General features: G+C 48.1%; 1 protein-coding gene across 1 annotated transcript; it reads left to right on the forward strand.

The window, feature by feature from the left end:
* The first annotated feature begins 1507 nt into the window (after positions 1-1507).
* On the forward strand, positions 1508-18726 carry ddx47 (DEAD (Asp-Glu-Ala-Asp) box polypeptide 47). The gene is made up of 12 exons (XM_067974309.1): positions 1508-1608; positions 2627-2720; positions 3491-3679; positions 4304-4375; positions 4844-4962; positions 6342-6413; positions 7609-7725; positions 8520-8666; positions 8768-8905; positions 10319-10389; positions 14686-14815; positions 18251-18726. Exons 1-12 carry the CDS (start codon positions 1528-1530, stop codon positions 18371-18373), a joined length of 1353 nt encoding a protein of 450 aa, XP_067830410.1. The 5' UTR covers positions 1508-1527; the 3' UTR covers positions 18374-18726.
* Positions 18727-19626: the final 900 nt, after the last annotated feature.

Raw genomic sequence — 19626 nt, forward strand, 5'->3', positions numbered from 1 at the left:
TTATTTTTATCCGATTCAAAACATTTTGAAAATTATACGGCAATTACAAAACTATGTGTGTCGTAATTTAAAGTTTATTTTCAAGGAACAGGGAATGCTGAAATATGTGGTTCAGTGCAGTCACATTTACATTTATATATTGCTTTCACTTATTACTCCTGGACTGTAGATCCCTCGGTATTGTATATTGTAGAAAGTTTTATTAATAAAGGCTGAATTTCCAACCATGAATTTTTTGTGTTTGTGTGTGACAGGTGCATCCTCCCCACAAACTCTCACATGTTGTTGGGATTGTTCTCCTTGGAGCAGAGAAGGTTAAGGGGAGATTTAATAGAGCTGTTCAAAATCATGAGAGATTTTGATAGAGTAAATAAGGAGAAAGTGTTTCCACTGGCAGAAGGGTCGGTAACCAGAGGTCATAGATTTAAGATAATTTGCAAAAAATCCAGGGGGCAAATTGGGAGAATTTTTTTTACGCAGCGAATTGTTATGATCTGGAATTCACTGCCTGAAAGGGCGGTGGAAGCAGATTCAATAATAACTTTCAAAAGGGTATTGGATAAATACCTGAAAAGGAAAAATTTGCAGGGCTATGGGGAAAGAGCAGGGGAATGGGACTAATTGGAAAACTCTTTCAAAGAGCCAGCACAGGCACGATGGGCCAGTAATGTGCTGTCAGATTCTGTGATTCTATGTGTACAGACAAAGCTGTACTCACCTTTTACTCTCTGAGACCAAGACCCAGCTCAGTGCTCTAAGCACAGCACACAGCCCAAGAACCCTGCTATCTGCATCCTCACCCCTAGCTCCTGGGTCAGCCCAAGAACCCAGACTCTGCCTCAAGATGCAATATAGTTGAATTCATCTGTCTGTCTTGAAGTTGCAAACTCTCTGAATGAGCATTCCTGGTTCTCCTGTCTGAATTTGATAAATGCAAGAGTAAAGCAGCAAGAAGAACAGACCTTTCGAAACCGTCAGGCTGTCAGAAGTCATCGATGAAAGGTCATCGGCCTGAAACATTAACTCTGTTTCTCTCTCCACAGATGCTGCCTGACCTGCTGGGTGTTTTCAGCATTTTCTGTTTTTATTTCAGATTTCCAGCATCTGCAGTAATTTGCTTTTTTTTGAATAATGTTAACCTGTTTCCAGTTGATCCTCACCTTTAAGAGACACCAATAAAGCAAATTGCTATTCCAAAGCAAATAATGTCAGCACAGCACAAAAAAGAATCATAATCATAGGTTGGTTACAACACAGAAGGAAGCCATTCGGTCCATCGAGCCCGTGCTGGCTCTTTGCAAAGAGCAATCCAGTTAGCAATCCAAATAAATGCGAGTTCGTTCTCTCCCCTTTCTTGAGGGTCTGTTTCCAGAGATGAACATGGCCCCAGAAACCCCACACTGTTCACTGCCACACTGTGGCTGCTCTGTTCTCCCTTCACTGGGGACAGGGCCGGAAAGGACTACAGCTCCCATCACCCCTCGCGCGGAATACCGCGCATGCTCAGTCTGACGCGGTGAAGCAAAGATGGCGGACGAGGGGCCTGAGGAGGAGACGCCGCCGCCGCCGCCGCCGGAGACCAAGGAGCCGGGGACCTTCCGGGACCTGGTAACCGGCGGGGCGGGGAGAGGGAGGAGCGGGTTTGACCAGAGACAGGGGAAGCTTTCACACACAGGCCCCGGGCTGGAATCTCAGCCATGTGTGTGGGGCCTCGGCCCCCGGCTGTGAGTAGAGGCCGGAGCGGGGCTCACTCAGCACGGGCCCGGGATGGAGCCGATAGGGATCCCGGCTCCGCTGGTCCGGAGCCCACAGTCACAGGGCCTGGGGCTGCTGGGCCGGTACTGGCTGCTCAACACCAGCATCACATCGAGGGGGACCCAGTAATGCGGGTCCCCCCCCCCCCCAGTCTATGGCTGACATGGGGTATTCCCCCCCCCCCCCCCAGTCTATGGCTGACATGGGGTATTCCCCCCCCCCCCCAGTCTATGGCTGACATGGGGTATCCTCCCCCCCCCAGTCTATGGCTGACATGGGGTATTCCCCCCCAGTCTATGGCTGACATGGGGTATTCCCCCCCCCCCCAGTCTATGGCTGACATGGGGTATTCCCCCCCCCCAGTCTATGGCTGACATGGGGTATTCCCCCCCCCCCCCAGTCTATGGCTGACATGGGGTATTCCTCCCCCCCCCCAGTCTATGGCTGACATGGGGTATCCTCCCCCCCCCCAGTCTATGGCTGACATGGGGTATTGTTGACCCCCCCAGTCTGTGACTGACATGGGGTATTGTTGACCCCCCCCCCCAGTCTATGGCTGACAATGGGGTATCCTACCCCCCCCCCCAATCCATGGCAGGTGTGGGTACCACCGATGTCCGGTTTAATATAAGTGACCTGTTCGCATCAGAGACCCATATTATGGGGGTCCCACAAGGTACTGTCAGTTCTCCATTTGAACCTGAAGCTGCAGAGTCCGAATCACAACACCGCAGCTCAATGGCCAGGTGTGGGAGGTTCAGAACGCTGAAGGCAGCAGTCACTGATGGAGTGGTGCTTCCCTGGGATGTGTGAGTCTTTTGTTGGGAGGATGGTGTTTGGCCCTGTGTTATCCTGGTCTCTTGTATCACAGGGTGTGACTGAGGTGCTCTGCGAGGCCTGTGAGCAGCTGGGATGGAAATCACCAACGAAAATCCAGACCGAAGCTTTGCCGGTTGCGCTGCAAGGTGAGATTTAACAGCAATGGGTCCCGTCTGGTTGGAGTAGATTTGAGCATGGCAAAAATCATTTTAGTGTTTTGGTTTGTCCATTTGTGTCCCCATCACCTCCTGATTTCCCAAGGATGGCTTGTTAGTCCTGGTTAACTTTTGCACATTTCAAGGCCCCATTTGCCTGTTTAGGTGGTCATAAAAGATCCCCTGCCACTAGTAGAAGCAGAGGAGTTCTCCCTGGTGTCCTAGGCCAACATTTATCACAAAACCGGCATCACCGAAACAGATTATCTGGTCATTTATCTCATTGCCGTTTGTGGGACTTTGTAGTTTGCAAACTGGCTGGTACGTTTCCTTACAAAATGACAGTGACTACACTTTGAAAATAATCCTTTGGCTGTAAAGCGCTTTGAGGCGTCTGGAGGATGTGAAAGGTGCTATATCAATGCACGTTATTTCTTTTACTGGTTTATATCGAAATTGAAAGCCACCCCTGTCAGCGGCAAATTACTTTCCATGTTGTAGCAGTGTTTGTTACCCCAGGAAGTGATTTGCCATTTATATATCGCTATCGCTGGTTGTTCTCAGTATCCACGCCTAGTGCAGTTGGCTGCAGAGCCAGAGACAGGCTTACCACATTTCCTGACCGTCAGTCTTCAAGTCTCCAGCAACGTTATCCTTGAGGTTGCCGCTGGCACTGGGGAGCTGGCAGTGCTGATAATTATAAAACTACCCCGTGTGTGTGATGTGAGCCTTGTTTTACTCTTTTGTCCTCACTCTTTCAGGCCGGGACATTATTGGACTGGCAGAGACCGGCTCCGGGAAGACTGCTGCTTTTGCTATCCCAATCCTGCAGGCCTTGCTGGAGAAACCCCAGCGCTTGTTTGCACTGGTTCTGACGCCAACCCGTGAGCTGGCCTTTCAGATTTCAGAACAATTTGAAGCTCTGGGCTCTTCCATTGGAGTGAAGTCTGGTGAGTAAATACAGACGTGATATAATTGGGCCTGGTTTGGGGGGGGGGAGAGTTGGGCCTGGTGAGGGGGGGGGGGGGGGGGGAGAGTTGGGCCTGGTGAGTGGGGGGGGGGGGGAGGTTGGGCTAGCAAATTTACCATTAAAATTTAAGAAATTTTTGTCTAACCTCCCCCTGATGACCTGACTGGGATGGTGAGTTTGTCATGTGTGGAATTGTAGGGGCAATCTTGTACCTGATCTGACCATGAGGCAGCAGGTTAATACACCGAGGCACCGTGTCACCAGGCAGCCCTGGCTAGAAATATTGTTACCCAAACTTAACCTCAGACCGAACTTTATTCCCTGTGTGGATTTATTGTATAAATAACACAAACGTAGCTCGTAGGAAGCAGAGACACATTTCTGCAGTATGGGCTGTCCCGAAAACCCATTGCCGTGTCCTGTTACCACTTTAAGGAGGGCATAAATTCTAATTGCACCTTCTCCGGTTAAAAGGTCCCAAAGTACTTCACACTGTGAATTACAGTATTGAAGCTGAGTGGCGTTCTGTACCAGTGTGATGGTGATGAGCTGGTGATGAGCTGGTACCTGTGCTGCTCTGATGTATCTGCCTTTTGCTTTGCAGCGGTGATTGTGGGTGGAATTGATATGATGTCACAGAGTCTGGCTCTGGCAAAGAAACCTCACGTTGTCATAGGTGAGTATTTGCAGGTCTCCCGTTGAACACAGTAACCATTGCTGGGCTACAGGCGCCTTGATACCACGTGCCCTGCGATGCCTGGTCCTTCCTCGCGTGTGAGCCGGGACAGCCAGTGTCAGCAGGCTATTTGACCGTGGTGGGTGGGTGCTGAGCTGGATTCTTTCCTCACTCGATGTCCAAGCGCACACTTCCCAACAGGAGTCACTGGATCTGGAGCGGGAACTCTGACTGAGTTCCTTTCTCCCCTCCAGTTCGGGTATGCTGAGGCCTGTTGTGGTGACCCCCTACTGCCCCAGCGGAGAACGGCAATCAAACCTGCGCCCTTCTGATGTGTATGGGGCAGCTGCTCACAGCCCACCAGTGCGCTTTGGGCAGTGAATTGACCATTGCAGCCACCGGGCGTTACCCTGGTTAAACGATTCACTGAATTCTCGGATGTTGCTGTAATTGTTTCTTCTCCGCCAGCGACCCCAGGCCGCCTGATCGATCACCTGCAAAACACGAAGGGGTTTAATCTGCGGGCGCTCAAGTACCTGGTGATGGACGAGGCCGACAGGATCCTCAACATGGATTTTGAAACCGAGGTGCGTGAACTAGTTTCTGAGAGTTTTTTCGTTACTTACTGTCACATTTCTCCTCCACCTGAGGTGTACACATCAAACAGAATAAACTCTGTGTCTGGGGGAGGGGGGGAGCACGTATTGACCTCCCACATATAGTAGCGGACTCCCTGGGACCCCCTAAAGATATTGACTTTCTCCTGGGCGCCCTCCCTCCACAATCACACTCTCCCAAGATATTACTGTGTTTCCTGTGACCATCAAACGTTGCCATGTTCCTGGGTCTCTGGGACACTCGGCAAATATTGGTGCTCTCTTGGGACCCCCTCCCACCCCCCCAAACACAGTTATTGACAGACCACCGGGAGCTCCCGGCAAACACTCAGGACCCCCAGAACAAATGTCAGCCGTGGCTCAGTGGGCAGCACTCTCGCCTCTAAGTCAGACAGTCGTGGGTTCAAGTCCCACTCCAGAGACATGAGCCCCATAATCCAGGCTGACTCTCCCAGTGCAGTACTGAGGGAGTGCCGCACTGTCGGAGGTGCCGTCGTTCAGATGAGATGTTGAACCAAGGCCCCAGTCTGCCCTCTCAGGTGGATATAAAAGATCCCACTGCACTATTTGAAGAGGAGCAGGGGAGTTCTCTCCAGTATCCTGACCAATGATTATCCCTCAACCAGTATCTCCAAAACAGATTATCTGCTCATTTATCTCATTGCCGTTTGTGGGACCTTGCTGTGTGCAAATTGGCTGCTGCGTTTCCTACATTAGTATGGCCTCCTCCTGTGCTGTAACCATTCTATGATTAAAACAATGACTACACTTCAAAAGTGCTTAATTGACTGTAAAGTGCTTTGGGACGACCTGAGGTTGTGAAAAGTGCTACATAAATGCAAGTTTTTTCTTTATTTTCTCTGAAACAATCAGCTGTCTGAAGGGAAACAGAAATAACAAATAATGTGCCGGTAAATCATCAAATACAGAAAAAATATGCAGTACTGAGCTCTCGAGATGCTCTGCTCAGGGGTTGAGTGCTCAGTCCCAGAGAGATAGAGGGGAATCTCACGCCCCTCTGAAAACGGCAGTGAGTTAATTAAACAGCCACCAGATGGTGCCATTGCTCAGGGAGCAGCTGAGAGTCACAGAAAATACTCAGGTTATTACACACGATGTAGTCCCGGGTATATTATAATTCTTCATTTCCATTGGCATTCAGCTTAACTGCACATGAAGTGATCAGCAAATATATTTTTAGTGGGAGATTTAAAAATCATTAGTTCTAATGTTCTGGTGCTCAGTACCACTCTCCCCGGTCTATGTTATAATGTTCTGGTGTATTTTATGCACTCTGTCATACGACCCCTGTTCCCGCTGACTCCATTGACCCAGAATTTATTTTGCAGGTTGATAAAATTCTCAAGGTGATTCCGAGAGACCGGAAGACGTATCTGTTTTCAGCAACAATGACCAAGAAGGTAGGTGAGCGGTTTGAGGAGAGAGTTTTATTTAAAATATATCTGTCCGCATGCCTTGGTTGGTGGGTGTGTTTCCTGTTGTGAAGCTGGACTGTGAAGACCAGCAAGATCTCAGGTTCACTCCCTGGCCTGTGCTGAGTTAGTCTATCTGTGTCTTGGGGCACGGTGGTGAGTAATGTACCCAGTCCCAAATGGTACCCAGTAATCCCGGCCTCCACCTCCCTTTTGAATGTTTGCAGTGAATCCACACTCACTGCACGGGCCGGAAACTTGTTCCAAAGATTGATGACCCTCTGTGAAAAGAAATCCTTGCTGACGTTTAATCCAGCTCTATTCTTGTGTATCTTATACTCGTGTTCCCCACTCCTCCTTATCCTCTCTAACTCGAATAGCTTCTTCTAAGTTCCGAGAGGAGGTTAAGGAAGTCTGCCTTGTCAGCTGAGGCTTAGTGGTCGCACTCTCGTCTCTGAGTCATGGTCATGGGTTCAAGTCCCACTCCAGAGACTTGAGTATGTAATCCAGGCCGACATTCCCAGTGCCAGTACTGAGGGAGTGCTGCACTGTTGGAGGTGCCATCTTTCAGATGAGATGTTAAACCAAGCACCCGTCTGCCCTCTCAGGTGGATGTAAAAGATCCCATGGCACTATTCGAAGAAGAGCAGGGGAGTTCCCAGGGTCCTGGCCAATATTTATCCCTCAACCAACACCTAATACCGAATATCTGGTCATTTATTTCATTGCTTTGCGCAAATTCCCTGCCAAATTGCCTGCTGCGTTTCCTACATTACAACATTGACTACACTTCAGAAGTACTTCATTGACTATAAGGCGCTTTGGGACATCCTGAGGTTGTGAAAGATGCTATATAAATGCAAGACTTTTTGTCTTTTCACATGGACCAAATCTAACCCCTTCATTATTTTAAAGACCTCAATCAAATATAGGAACGGAAAGAGAACCTTCTCAAGCTGTATTGCTCAGCACGACACTTGGCAGCACATTAGCCGTGTGGTCACCGGGAGCAGGTTCTGTGCACTGCAGTTTTGATAGAAATCGTGAATTATGGAAGCAGAAGAATTTAAAAGCAGCATTGTTGCTCTGTGTATTCTCTGTGTTTCTGTTGCTGGTGTGTTGAGTCAAGTTCGTGATTGCCCACTGAACACTCTCTCTCTCTCTCTCTCTCTTTCTTTTTCAGGTACAAAAGCTCCAGCGAGCAGCACTGAAGGACGCTGTGAAATGTGCTGTCTCGACGAAGTACCAGACTGTGGAAAAACTGCAGCAGTATTACGTGTTCATCCCGTCCAAGTTCAAGGTAACGGCAGCCGCTATAGCCCAGGAAGCACTGCTGCTAAAAGAGATCGGTAATTTCTGGGCTGATTATCACTAATTGTCGCAGTTACTGCACTTTCCTTAAACCAGCTCTTCATCAGATCCCTTTGAAACCTGAAGTGCCGTCTTTCGGATGAGATGTTAAATGAGACCCCGTCTGCCTTCTTGGGTGGACCTAAAAGATCCCACGGCACCTTGAAGAGAGATGGGGTGATCTCTGTGTCTTGACCAATATTACAATAGTGACTATGCTTCAAAAGTACCTTATTGGCTGCGATGTGCTTTGGGCGCCCTGAGGTTGTGAAAGAACCTTTCTTTAAATGCAAATCCTTTCTTTTCTCTAAGTAGTATATGTGTGCAAATATTTTTCCAGTTACATCTGGGTCTGCTTTTAAAGAATACTTGTATATTTCCCATGGTCTTGCTCACAGTCAGTTAGAGAATTAAGATTTTTTTATACATGCAAAATGGTGTTGGAGAGAAACTTCAGTACTTGCCCCACAGAGCCACCTAGTGACCAGCACTGCAATTACACAGTGATAGTTCACAAAGCAAAATTGAATGGGGAGTGTTGACATATCAATTTACAATGGTGAATGTTGGGCACAAAAGTTGTGACAACAGGAAGTAGGGTTTGTGGGCAGGTGATGAGTGCCCTGCACAAGGATTGTGTGAATAATTATATAATGCACAGATGGGCGGGAATTCACGTCCTGACCTTGATATTGTTTCGAAGTTTCCTTTTATTATTTTTAAGTTTGATGCTTCTTTCTCTAGGACTGTTACCTGGTTTCCATTCTCAATGAGCTCGCCGGGAATTCCTTCATCATCTTCTGCAGCACCTGTAACAACACGCAACGCACGGCTCTGCTCCTGCGCAATCTGGGCTTTACCGCCATTCCCTTACATGGGCAGATGAATCAGGTGCGGGCCGTTCTTTATGCCTTGAAGTGACAATTTTGCATTGTGACATAAACAGTTTTTTGTTTAAAATCATTTTATTTTGTTTAATTTTTAAATTACAGAACAAACGATTGGGAGCTTTGAATAAATTCAAGGCCAAGTCCCGGTCGATCTTGCTGGCCACAGATGTGGCGAGTCGTGGCCTGGATATCCCACATGTAGATGTGATTATAAACTTTGACATTCCCACCCATTCCAAGGTAAGACTTGCAGCTTGGGGTAGTGTAATAATATAAAAACTGCACTTCGTCCTCAGAACAGCTGTGGGGTCTGTGCACTTGCCCCTTATTTGAAGGGTTAATGAGGATAAATTTAACGATCGCCAGTCAGCTCTCACATGGTCCATGGGTTAATGCATCACCTGGTGTGTCACTGAGCCTTGCAGGTTTCTCTCCTGTTCTGTGCTGAATTAGCTGCTCCCAACCAATGCAGCACTAGATGAGCGGGGAGGGGGAGGGGGGTCCTACAATTAATCACAGTGTCCTTGAGTAGGGAGAAAAATCAGCCAGCGGTCCTGCTCCTAATCATTGTCTGGTGCTACCTCTGGTGGTTAGGTAAGGTTAGACTGGGTCTTGGTTGCGATGTGTAGCCTTCCGATTCTCAATGTCTAGGCTCACAGATGAAGAGCGAGTACTCGTGTGAGGGGGCAGCTGATATCCAGCGAGAGTCCGCAGCTTCATTGCTGGCCCACTGTCCAGTCCGCTCCGCTCCACTCCACCACCGGTAGCAGAACCTTTACCCATCGTGTCCTGCACTCTCCAACTGTTCCTAAACCATTCCGTGTTGCTAAATATCTTCCTGTCTCCATCTTCAAACCCCTTGGCGTCTTCAGTCATCTCCCCTAACTCTTTTCCTGATCAGGGTCCATCTGTCTCCCCAATCCCTTTGTGCAGCCTCCTGGGATGTTTTGTTATTGTAACCTGACCAAGTCCCATTCACCCATCACCCCTGTGTTCGCTGACCTACATTGGCTCCCAGTCCACCAGTGCCTCAATTTTAAAATTCTCATCCATGTTTTCAAATCCTTCCATGGCCTCGCCTCTCCCTATCTTTGTAACCTCCTTCAGCCCTATAACCCCCCCAAGAACTCTGGGTTTCTCCAACTCTGGCCTCTTCTGCAACCCCCCGCCCCCACCCCCCAATAACTCCCTTCAGCCGTCTAGGCTTTAAGCTTTGGAATTCCCTCCGTAAACCTCTCCTTTAAGACCCTTCTTAAAACTTACCTCTGTTGACCAAGCTTTTAGTCACCCTTCCTAATATCTCCATCTTTGGCTCGGTGATAATTTGTGTCTGATTAACGCTCCTGTGAAGCGCCTTGGGACCTTTTACTACATTAAGGGAGCTATATATATATAGATGTAAGTTGTTAGTGGGTCCAGGCACTGTCGCACAGCCTGGTCCCGTTGCTGGTCTCTGCCCAGTTAGCTAATCTCAGCTGGGCAGCAGTGGGCACACATGTTGGGCGAGCACTTGTTCTCTTTGGTGTGTACAGCTGCTCCTTCTGAACGGCTGTCAGTACTAAATCCATCCGTCACAAGCCCTGCAGTCCACACGCTGGAGTCTGGAGTCTACTGCCTGCCCTGGTTTAATGCTGCCTGATGTTTGTATTTCAGGATTACATCCATCGAGTGGGACGGACGGCCAGAGCAGGGCGCTCAGGAAAGTCCATAACCTTCGTCACCCAGTGAGTTTTGCTTGTTTAATGTGTTGCTTACCCTTTCTCCTCCCACACCTTGTTTGTATCAGCCTGCTCTGATGGGCCCAGCTCGCCTTCACAGGCCAGAGACCTGTCCGCACATTGTCGGCCCATTCTGACCACCTGTTGTCCCTGGGGCAAGCCCTACAGGCGGGTTTTGTGATATCTGAACATGTGCAGTCCGTCCAGAACCACTGCCGGCTCTCCACGTCTACCTCAGTATAAACAGGATGAATTCAGAGCACGGATCACCTGGGAAAGGTCTCTATATATAAATGGGATGTTAGACTCTGGTTTAACATTCTGCCGTAATCTAGATCAACACATCAGTGCATTTGGATCAAATGTTAAACCAGGTCTGCCTGCTCCAATGTGTGTTAATCTGAGTTTTTCTTAAAGAAAGCCGTACCCGCTGAACTACTAATAGGCGGAGTATCCAGCCAAACTCATCGGGGACTGGTTCAATATGGGGAGGAGCAATGCTGTTCAATGTTCTCCAAACAGACTGACATTGACAGTCTCTGACCGGCAGTATTTGGGACAGCAGCATTTGCCATTCAGGTGTTCAAGATATAGCCCGTGGGTCATACACAGTCCTTGAAGTCCCGGTGACTCCCTCCTGCGGCCTGCGGGGCCCCGGTGACTCCCTCCTGCGGCCTGCGGGGCCCCGGTGACTCCCTCCTGCGGCCTGCGGGGCCCCGGTGACTCCCTCCTGCGGCCTGCGGGGCCCCGGTGACTCCCTCCTGCGGCCGAAATGGAGCGGTCGATTCAAACGGTTTGTAACATGGATTGTGGGGGGGGAGGGGGAGGTGGTCTTTGCGAGCATTCCCTTTAGTTGAACGTACCCCGAGTTTGGCCATCCCTGACGCACAGGATGTCACTCACTCCGTTGCTGCGGAGGAACCATTCACAGGACAGGTGATTGCTGAAATGTGAGTTTTTCGAAGCGCAGGCTGTGGGAATGTATGGGGACAGAACCTTCCTTGCAGTGATCTCATGAACCATTAAACAGCTTTCTGCAGATGGATCACAGAAGGCCCTGTAAACACTCTGTTCTTGGCGTGTTTGTGATACCTGCAGGTTTAATTCATGCTCACTGTTTCACTTGTGTGATTATTTAAGTCTCAAATCTTCGCAATATGTTGAGTTAAAGGGGAGATTTAATAGGACGTTGATGAATGTGCTGTTCTTAGTGGGAGTCCCATCTGGGACGAATCTAACTTGGTGCTTAGAGGGTTGTGGTAGCATTTAACTTGAACGTAAGAGGGCAATTTGCAAGTTGTTCAGCGAGCTGCAGTGGCTGGTTGGCTCAGAGCAGCACTGAACACCCCCGTCGTAAGCACGTGATTGAGATTTAAGTTCCCGCTGAGTGACGGTCTCTCTAACTGCTCACTCCTGGGCTCTGTTACCTGAAGCTGGTTACGCTTTCTTCTCTTCTCTCCTCCCCCCCCCCCCCCCCCCCCCCCTCACAGGTGCCACCCCTTGTTGGGGTTCGGTTCCGCAATGTCCAGCTGCCCTTCGTTACCTCGCCCAAGTCACCATTCTTCACCCATGAGCTTTGACCGTGAGTTCGTGGGCTATTTGACCATTTGAACAGCGTCGCTGAGGCCCAATCTTGTCCTCATCCAAAACTCATTCTTTCTCCTGCTCCGCCTGTGTAGCAGAAGTTGCTGGATAGCGATCAGGAGCATGAGTCCTAATTGATTTTATTGTTTCCCAATTCCTAACAAGGGCATTTTGGCCGATTATAGTCCCTGTACCCTGTCTCGGCTGTAATCAGCTAACTCAGCACAGTCCTTCCTGCTCTCCGTGTCTGTTACACGCTGGATAAACTCAAACAGCCATCAGAAGAGCTGCCGGCTAAATATTAACATCAGCTCTTGTGCGTCTGCCTATTGCTGAGATTAAAAAGTGAAAAACTTTGTTTTGAGAATTTGTCGAGTTCTGGAAACTCTTTAATGTTCTCCCACTCCTCACAGTCACACTGCAGCTGTGGGATGCCAGCGTTCCCTGGGCTACCTCCTCCAGGGTTTTTCCTAAATTCAGTTTGGGGAATTTTGTTCCCGTTTTCCTCCACATCCTGCACTGATGCCGAGTGCTTTAGGCTTGGTGCCGACTCGCGATGTGTAGTGTGATACCTCACCAAACCCCTTCTGGTTCCATTTTCTGCTTTGCTGAATCTGCCCCCTTTATATTATGGGGGGTGGGGGAAGATTTACTTGTGTAGTTGCCCCAAAGTAGTGAACGTGATTTCAGTGGCCCTGGGTGAACAATGTCGGAGAAACTCTGGTAAGGCGCAGCTTTGACAAAAGCCACGCCAGCTGTATGGGCAGGCTGAGGTCGGTTAGTCCACCAGCGCACGGCTGTTTCTATTTATAATATGTTGGCAGCTTCTGAGACTTCCATCCAGGAAAAAAACACTTGGATTTATACAGCGCCTTTAATGAGCTCAGGAGGTCCTAAAGCGCTTTACAGCCAATGAAGTACTTTTGAAGTGTAGTCTCTGTTGTAATGAGGAGAAACGTGGCAGCCAATTTGTGCACAGCAAGATCCCACAAACAGCAGTGATCAGGTAATCTGTTTTTTTTAGTGATGTTGATTGAGGGATAAATATTGGCCAGGACACCGGGGAGCACTCCCCTGCTCTTCACATAGTACCATGGGATCTTGTACGCCCACCTGAGAGAGCAGACGGGGCAGCTCTCCCTCAGTACTGGCCACTAGAGTAGGGTTCAATGTCTGGGGACAGGTATGCTTTCAGTAGTTCACACGGTTGGTTCTAGCTATGCTTTGGCCATCTGAAGTGGCTCTGTAGGACAAAATGGGGCAGAACTGGCCTGCTGTGTAGGGCTGGTTGCATCGCGTGCAATCTGAGTGATGTTGCTGCAGCTGCCTTGTAACAGATTTACGGTTCATGGGTGTCAGGTGCTTGTTCGATGGGGTATGACTCGCCATGAGCACTAATCTCGGTGCAGCTGCTATTCGGAGCCCAATTCTTGCTTTGATCTCCTGACTGAGTAGAAGCCACATAATGAGGATGGCCTGTGGTGAACCTTTTCCCAACAACCTGACAAGGCAAAGCGTAGAATACACAGAAAACAAACTGGTGCCAAGAAAATGTGTTAATAATTTCGGGCTGTCAGTTATGCAGCTTCAGCTGTACTGGATGTCTGGTATCAGATTAAAGTAACAGCTCGGACCCAGCACTTGCAGAGCTAGAACGAGAGCGCTGTGTAACTAGGGGGATGTAGGACTCCGGGGGGAGGGCATCAAACAACGGCTAGTTTTACGATGGAAAAATAACTTTTTAAAGAAATCACGAACCAGCCCCAAACTGTCTGAAGTCTCTTGACTTCATAGTGCTGGATGGTGTTAAACTATAGCACAGGGCAGCTGCTCAGCGAATGAGCTAATGTTTACAGAACATCTGGGAATCTGGAATCCCTCAGACTGAAATGACCAGACTACAGTTCACACAGGATTCATGGGGGCATATTACCTCAAAGCTTTTGCTGTTGTGCAATAATTGAAGACTATCGAGCTGGAAATCAGTTGAACTTTGGAGTCTGTGCAGTGCTGGGAGAAAATGTTTTCTCAAGTGCTGGAAGCTGAACAGTTTGTTCGGTGTCCTGTTTGATCCGGAGTTGAATTAACACCCCATGTCCCAGCTATCGCCAAGACTACTTGCTTCAAGCTGTGCAATCGTGCCTGCCTCTTCCCCACCACACGCTACAACTCACCTCACATCGCCTCTCCGCACTCCACCCCCACATCCTGACCCCCTTTACTATGTAGTAACACTCGCTGGTGTGTGTTTGAAGGCGGGGGGGAGGGGGTGCGGGGCGGTTGCCAGGGAGACAATGGGCAAGGACAAATCAGACTCGACCGTGATCTATAGGCTCACACTTGATGCCAGAGAGCTGTTGGCACCTGTGGAATCGCACCCCTCCCCACCGAGACTCTGGGGGGCCTCCAGGAGAAGATAGACAACGGCAACAACGTGTGTTCATATAGCGCCTTTAAGGTAGTAAAATGCCTCAAGGTGCTTCACAGGAGAGTAAACAGACAAAATTTGACACCGAGCCACACAAGGAGATATTGGGACAGGTGTTGGTCAGAGAGAGAGAGAGAGGCGGAGAGGTTTAGGGAGGAGATTCCAGAGCAGGAGAAAGAAATTAAGTAACATATGGAAGTGTTGAGAGTTAATTGCCAATGTAAAGCACTGTGATTCCCTGCTGCAATGCTCAACACCTCCAGTTATTAATGCGCTCATATCGTTCCCAGGTACGACGTGGAGCTGTTTCAGAGGATTGAGCACCTGATTGGGAAGAAACTTCCAGTATTCCCCACACAAGAGGAAGAGGTGATGATGTTGGTGGAACGAGTGACAGAAGCACAGCGATACGCACGTCTGGTATGTGCAATTCTCACTCGCATATTTTTATATGGTGTTGGCGCTAGGATTTCAGTGATGTGTAATGTGTGAAAATTTCCGTACTGTGTCCATCTGACTTGTGAAAAACAGCCAGTGGTTCAACTATAGATTCTGTCCTTTCAAACTTGGATTGTGTATTGAGCTGATGGTGTAGTACTGATGGTGTATGGTGTGTACTGCAGTAGTTTGAGTTGATGAATTCAGATGTCACATACAATCATAGAATATTCCAGCACAGAAACAGACCATTCAGCCAATCAAGTCTGTCCAGGTGTTTTTATTCAACAAGCAGCCTAACCTAATCCTAATCCACTCCTTGCTCGCCATACCCTTCAGTATTCCTCTTCTATGGACTCTGCTTCAACAACAGTTTGTGGCACATTCTAACTACCCTTGGTGTAAAGAACTTTTTTCTAACCTTGAATTTGTGCCTTTGCGTCATCATCTCACTGACCAATCTATCACTAGTTATCTTTACCATAATCTTTCATAGTCTTGATCACCCCTTAATTGTCTCAGCCCAAACTTCTTAGATCCCCTTATAATGTTAACCCTGGTAATAATGTCACCCTGGTAACATCTCAGTGAATCTGCACCTTCCCCATTGCTTTTAGATTCTTCCTATAATCGGTACCGAAACCTACATGCAATACTCCAGCTGTGGCCTACCGTCTTGTCTAAGCTCAGCATTCTGAGTCTTTAGATACAAAAAACAAGGATCAATTTAACTTTTCCCATGGCTTTATCTAAATGTTGCCAGTTCTAATGACCTGTGTATCTGCAGAGAAAGGCGTTTCTGCTCTTATACTCCATTTAAAGTCTTGCTATTTAAGGGGAATTTCGTTACCTCATTCTGAACTGTACTGATTCACATTTTTCTGCATCTGCTGCCTGTCTGCCCATGAAGTTTATTGGCACAGTGTGAAAATATATTGCTGCAGCTGCAGTTTCCCCTGGTACATGGATACCGATATGTTGAATAAGCCATATGAAGAAACTGCTCTTAGCACCGCTACAATATAGCAGCTACATAACCAATTTGTAAAAATGCTATATTGGGTTGGGGTCTCCATTACTTGGGGTGGTTAGGAAGTGGTTGTAATCCCACCATAATTTGTTAAATGGAAGTGGTTTGACCCACTGGAATTTTCCATTGTGTAACTGATGGTGGTACATGTGAATTCTGTGTGAATCATCATTGTGTTTGGCTCAAGGACTGCTGTAAGTTCAAAGACCTGATTGATAGTTCCGATGAATCACAGTAACATGAGTTATTACAGTTTGCAGCAACTTGAATACATTTTCACAAAACCATGGAAAATCTTTCTTGTTCCACCCTGCACCACCTTATGTGGTACTGAGCATACAGATCAGGAAGTGCCTGGGTTTGATCCCTGGAATATGTTGAGGTTTGATGCTGAGTTAGCTGATCTTGGCTTGGGGCATTGGACTGGGTTGGGAGGGTGATGGCGGAGGAGAGAATCAGCCAAGGGTCCTGCTCCTGATCACTATCCCGTTTCTTGCTGAAAAGCATGTGTGTTAATGTCAGGACGGGATTGGGCATGACTGATGCTCCTTGCAGTTGAATAGTCCGCTAAAACTGACTGCCCAGTCTCACGCGAAGAATAGTCACCTGAGCATGGTATGTGAGGGCAGCGAGCCCCGTGGAACTATACCCCAGCAAGACTCAGAATCTCGGAGTGCAGAGGAAAAGGGGAAATTCTCTCGTTGCAGCAACAGCAAGTGCTGGCGGCCGTCCCGAAGTTGTACAGACGCTGATGTGGAAAAGTGCCAGTGACCTCGATAGTTCGAGTGAAGTCGTTGTTTCCCTGCAACAGCTGGCCTGATAGCCAGCCCCAGACCCAAACATAACGGCAAGCTCTCGCTGCCAGCTTACATAACTTCCACTAGGCTACAGACCAGTCTGGGTTTGATGTAACTAACGAGCAGTGTAATCCAGGATAAAACCCAGCGGACGCGACACTGCCCCACTGATTGGAGAGACCCCATGTCTGCTGCTAGGGGCCCGGGACTTTATTGCCTTCCCGACTGCTCCCGACAGAGTTACTGGGTTTTCCACGTGCTGGGAAAGTTCAGTCTGGGACATGGTGCAGACACTATATCCATTATGCAGTCTGAATCTGGCACCAGCGTATTGGAAGCCTGGCCAGGAATCCTGCTGGTGAATTCTTCCTCGACTGAGACATTAGCCTGCTACAGATCATGTTACACTGCCAAATGGGGAATATCGTATCATTTCCTTAAATTGATTAGTAGAATTGTTGTGGCCAAGTTATTAGAGATGCTTATTTTGATTTATAATTTGCTAATTCTATTGTAGTTTAGGCAATGTTATTTTCCAGTTTCCACCACTACACATGCTGTTGTGTGCTCATTTTCTCCCTTCATCAGCTGAAGGTTACAAAACTAACAATGTTTTGGTAATGTGAAGTGTGTGTGCATGTGAGGTGTGTGTGTACACAATGTGTTGTCTGACAGTGGTGGGCTGAAGATTTATGTCTGACATCCCACCAGGTAAGGAGCCATCAGCCAAGTATGTGCGCTGATGGAGGGGGCAGGATTGGTACAATGTGTACTACAGGAGCAGGAGTGTTTGCTCAAACTTATACACTATTTTAGTCCTTGTTTGTAACTGTTCGTGCTTGTGACTATGCATAATCTGTATCGAATATTTTTATTATATCTTCTATCTTAGTTGAATTAAATCATACAATATTTGTCAAGAATTAAATTTTTTAGGGGAACAGGTTGAAGGTTTATGTACTTTTGGGGTGGATTTGTAAAACGTATGGCATTGGGTTGGAGTGAAATGTGATGTTTCATTGCATGAATTTTACAGACAGCAGCACCTCTCCCCCAGCATGAACAAACTGTCTGAGGAGGAGGTACAATGAGATTGTGCTTCATAACAGGTGGGAAATTGCACAAGTGGATCCCCTCATTAATTGTCGACATTAATAAACTCGGGAGCAGATCTCCCGCCTGCTGAGACACATGTACAGTTTATGGGGATCAAAACCAAGAGGGAGAGAAGAAGGGAGCGTGAGAGTTTAATCAGGTTGGATTGTGAGGACTGTTGCAGTTTTATTGTTTTGTGGGGTCGTTCAAGGTGACCTCTTACCCTCCACTGGCCTCTCTGTTTGGACTGTGTCCTAACTAATGGTGTCTTCTTTGCGTTTCTCGGTGACTGTCCAGAAGGTGTACGTGAGCAGGATGCAATGCCACATCTGTGGTTGGTTTTCCCCTTGCTCACAGGCAGCTTGGCTCAAACCAGTGACCGTCCACCCGAGGCTGTTGCATGTTGGAACCAGCGGGCGCTTTAAGGTGTGGCGTAAATGTGAGGCTTCGGGAGCGAGCGGCTGCTGTAATACTGAGCATCTATACTTTCAACAGGAGCTGAGGGAGCAGGGAGACAAGAGGAAACGGGCACGGCAAGAGGACAACGATGATACAGAAGAATCGCTCGGTGTCAGGAAAAAAGTCTTGGGAGGCAAAGCGAGAAAAAGGCCACGATAAGGTTCTCCACCACAGACTGTGTGCTCAATTGTTTTCTGATTGGATGTGATATTTATATTTTATATACTAGCCCACAGTTGGATTGTACCAGTGCCCGGTATGATCCATTCGCTCGGATCTCTGTTGTGAAGACTTTATTATTGACAGATTAAACTGATGAGTAAATGTCCCTTTGCTGTGGTGCACTGCCATTCTTGGCCCAGGGACTGAATGTTGTCTGCCTCCATCACCAATTCCCTGGACAAAATTGAGTTACTATTTAAATCTTAAACCTGCATAGTGTCATTTGAGAAGTGTTTCAAACCATGCAAGATTTAACTGAATATTCTCTTAAATAAACTCAACAAATGCTATCTTGGTGCCATTAATGTCTCTATGGTCTTTACAGTTGGGATGTGCCAGATACAATATTTATCCAGGAGGGAAACCAATCAAATAACACATGAAAGATGATGTCTCAAAGTTATCTTGGTGTCTGCCTATTTTCATTTATAACAGATCCTTCCATGGCCACTCCCCTCCTGTTCTCTGCCACCTCCTCTAGCCCCAAGTGCTCCTGACTCTGCCCCCTCTCCCTGCTCTCCTATCAGTGACTGAGTCTTCAGCCATTGTGCTGCTGCCCTCTGAATTTCTCTTCCCAAACGAACCCCTTTCCTATATCTCTTCCTGAAATCTCCAAATAACCCACCTCTTCAATCGCCTCACTTAGCTCCACTTTTCATCCTCATGTTTCACCCTCACTTAGTGAAACATATTGGGGGATAGAGAAGGGGTTCAGCAATGTTGAACTTCTGTTCGAGGCCAGAGAGAGTGAGAGGCAATAGATGAAAGGCTAAGGATGGGGCAATCGACGGTAAGAGCTTAGAAGCTGTTGGCTGGACTTGCCCAAGATGGGAATAAACTGGGCTAGGTTTTCCACCCACTTCCTCTGGATCTTTCTGGAAGGATCTGAGCGGGTGTAGGCAGAAATATTCTTGAGGATTTGCTTGACTCATCTCCATTTCCCGGTGGGTGCAATCGGTGCCTTAAAATGCCCCTGACTGTAGGGCCACATCAATAGAGGCATAAATTTGGCAGAGAATTTTTTTTTGCAGGCAGCTCAGTGGTTGCCTGTCCCTCCCACCGTGGCAGGCCCTCGAGGTGTCCCTCACTTCCATTCTGGCTCGACACCCCAACGGAGGCTAGGAAACCAGCACCTGCGTGCAACTGACCTCAGGACTTGGGCGGGGGGGTGGGGGGCATCTTCAGGGCGG

This window comes from Heptranchias perlo, chromosome 40 (genome assembly GCF_035084215.1).
Source record: "Heptranchias perlo isolate sHepPer1 chromosome 40, sHepPer1.hap1, whole genome shotgun sequence".
Lineage (NCBI taxonomy): Eukaryota > Metazoa > Chordata > Chondrichthyes > Hexanchiformes > Hexanchidae > Heptranchias > Heptranchias perlo.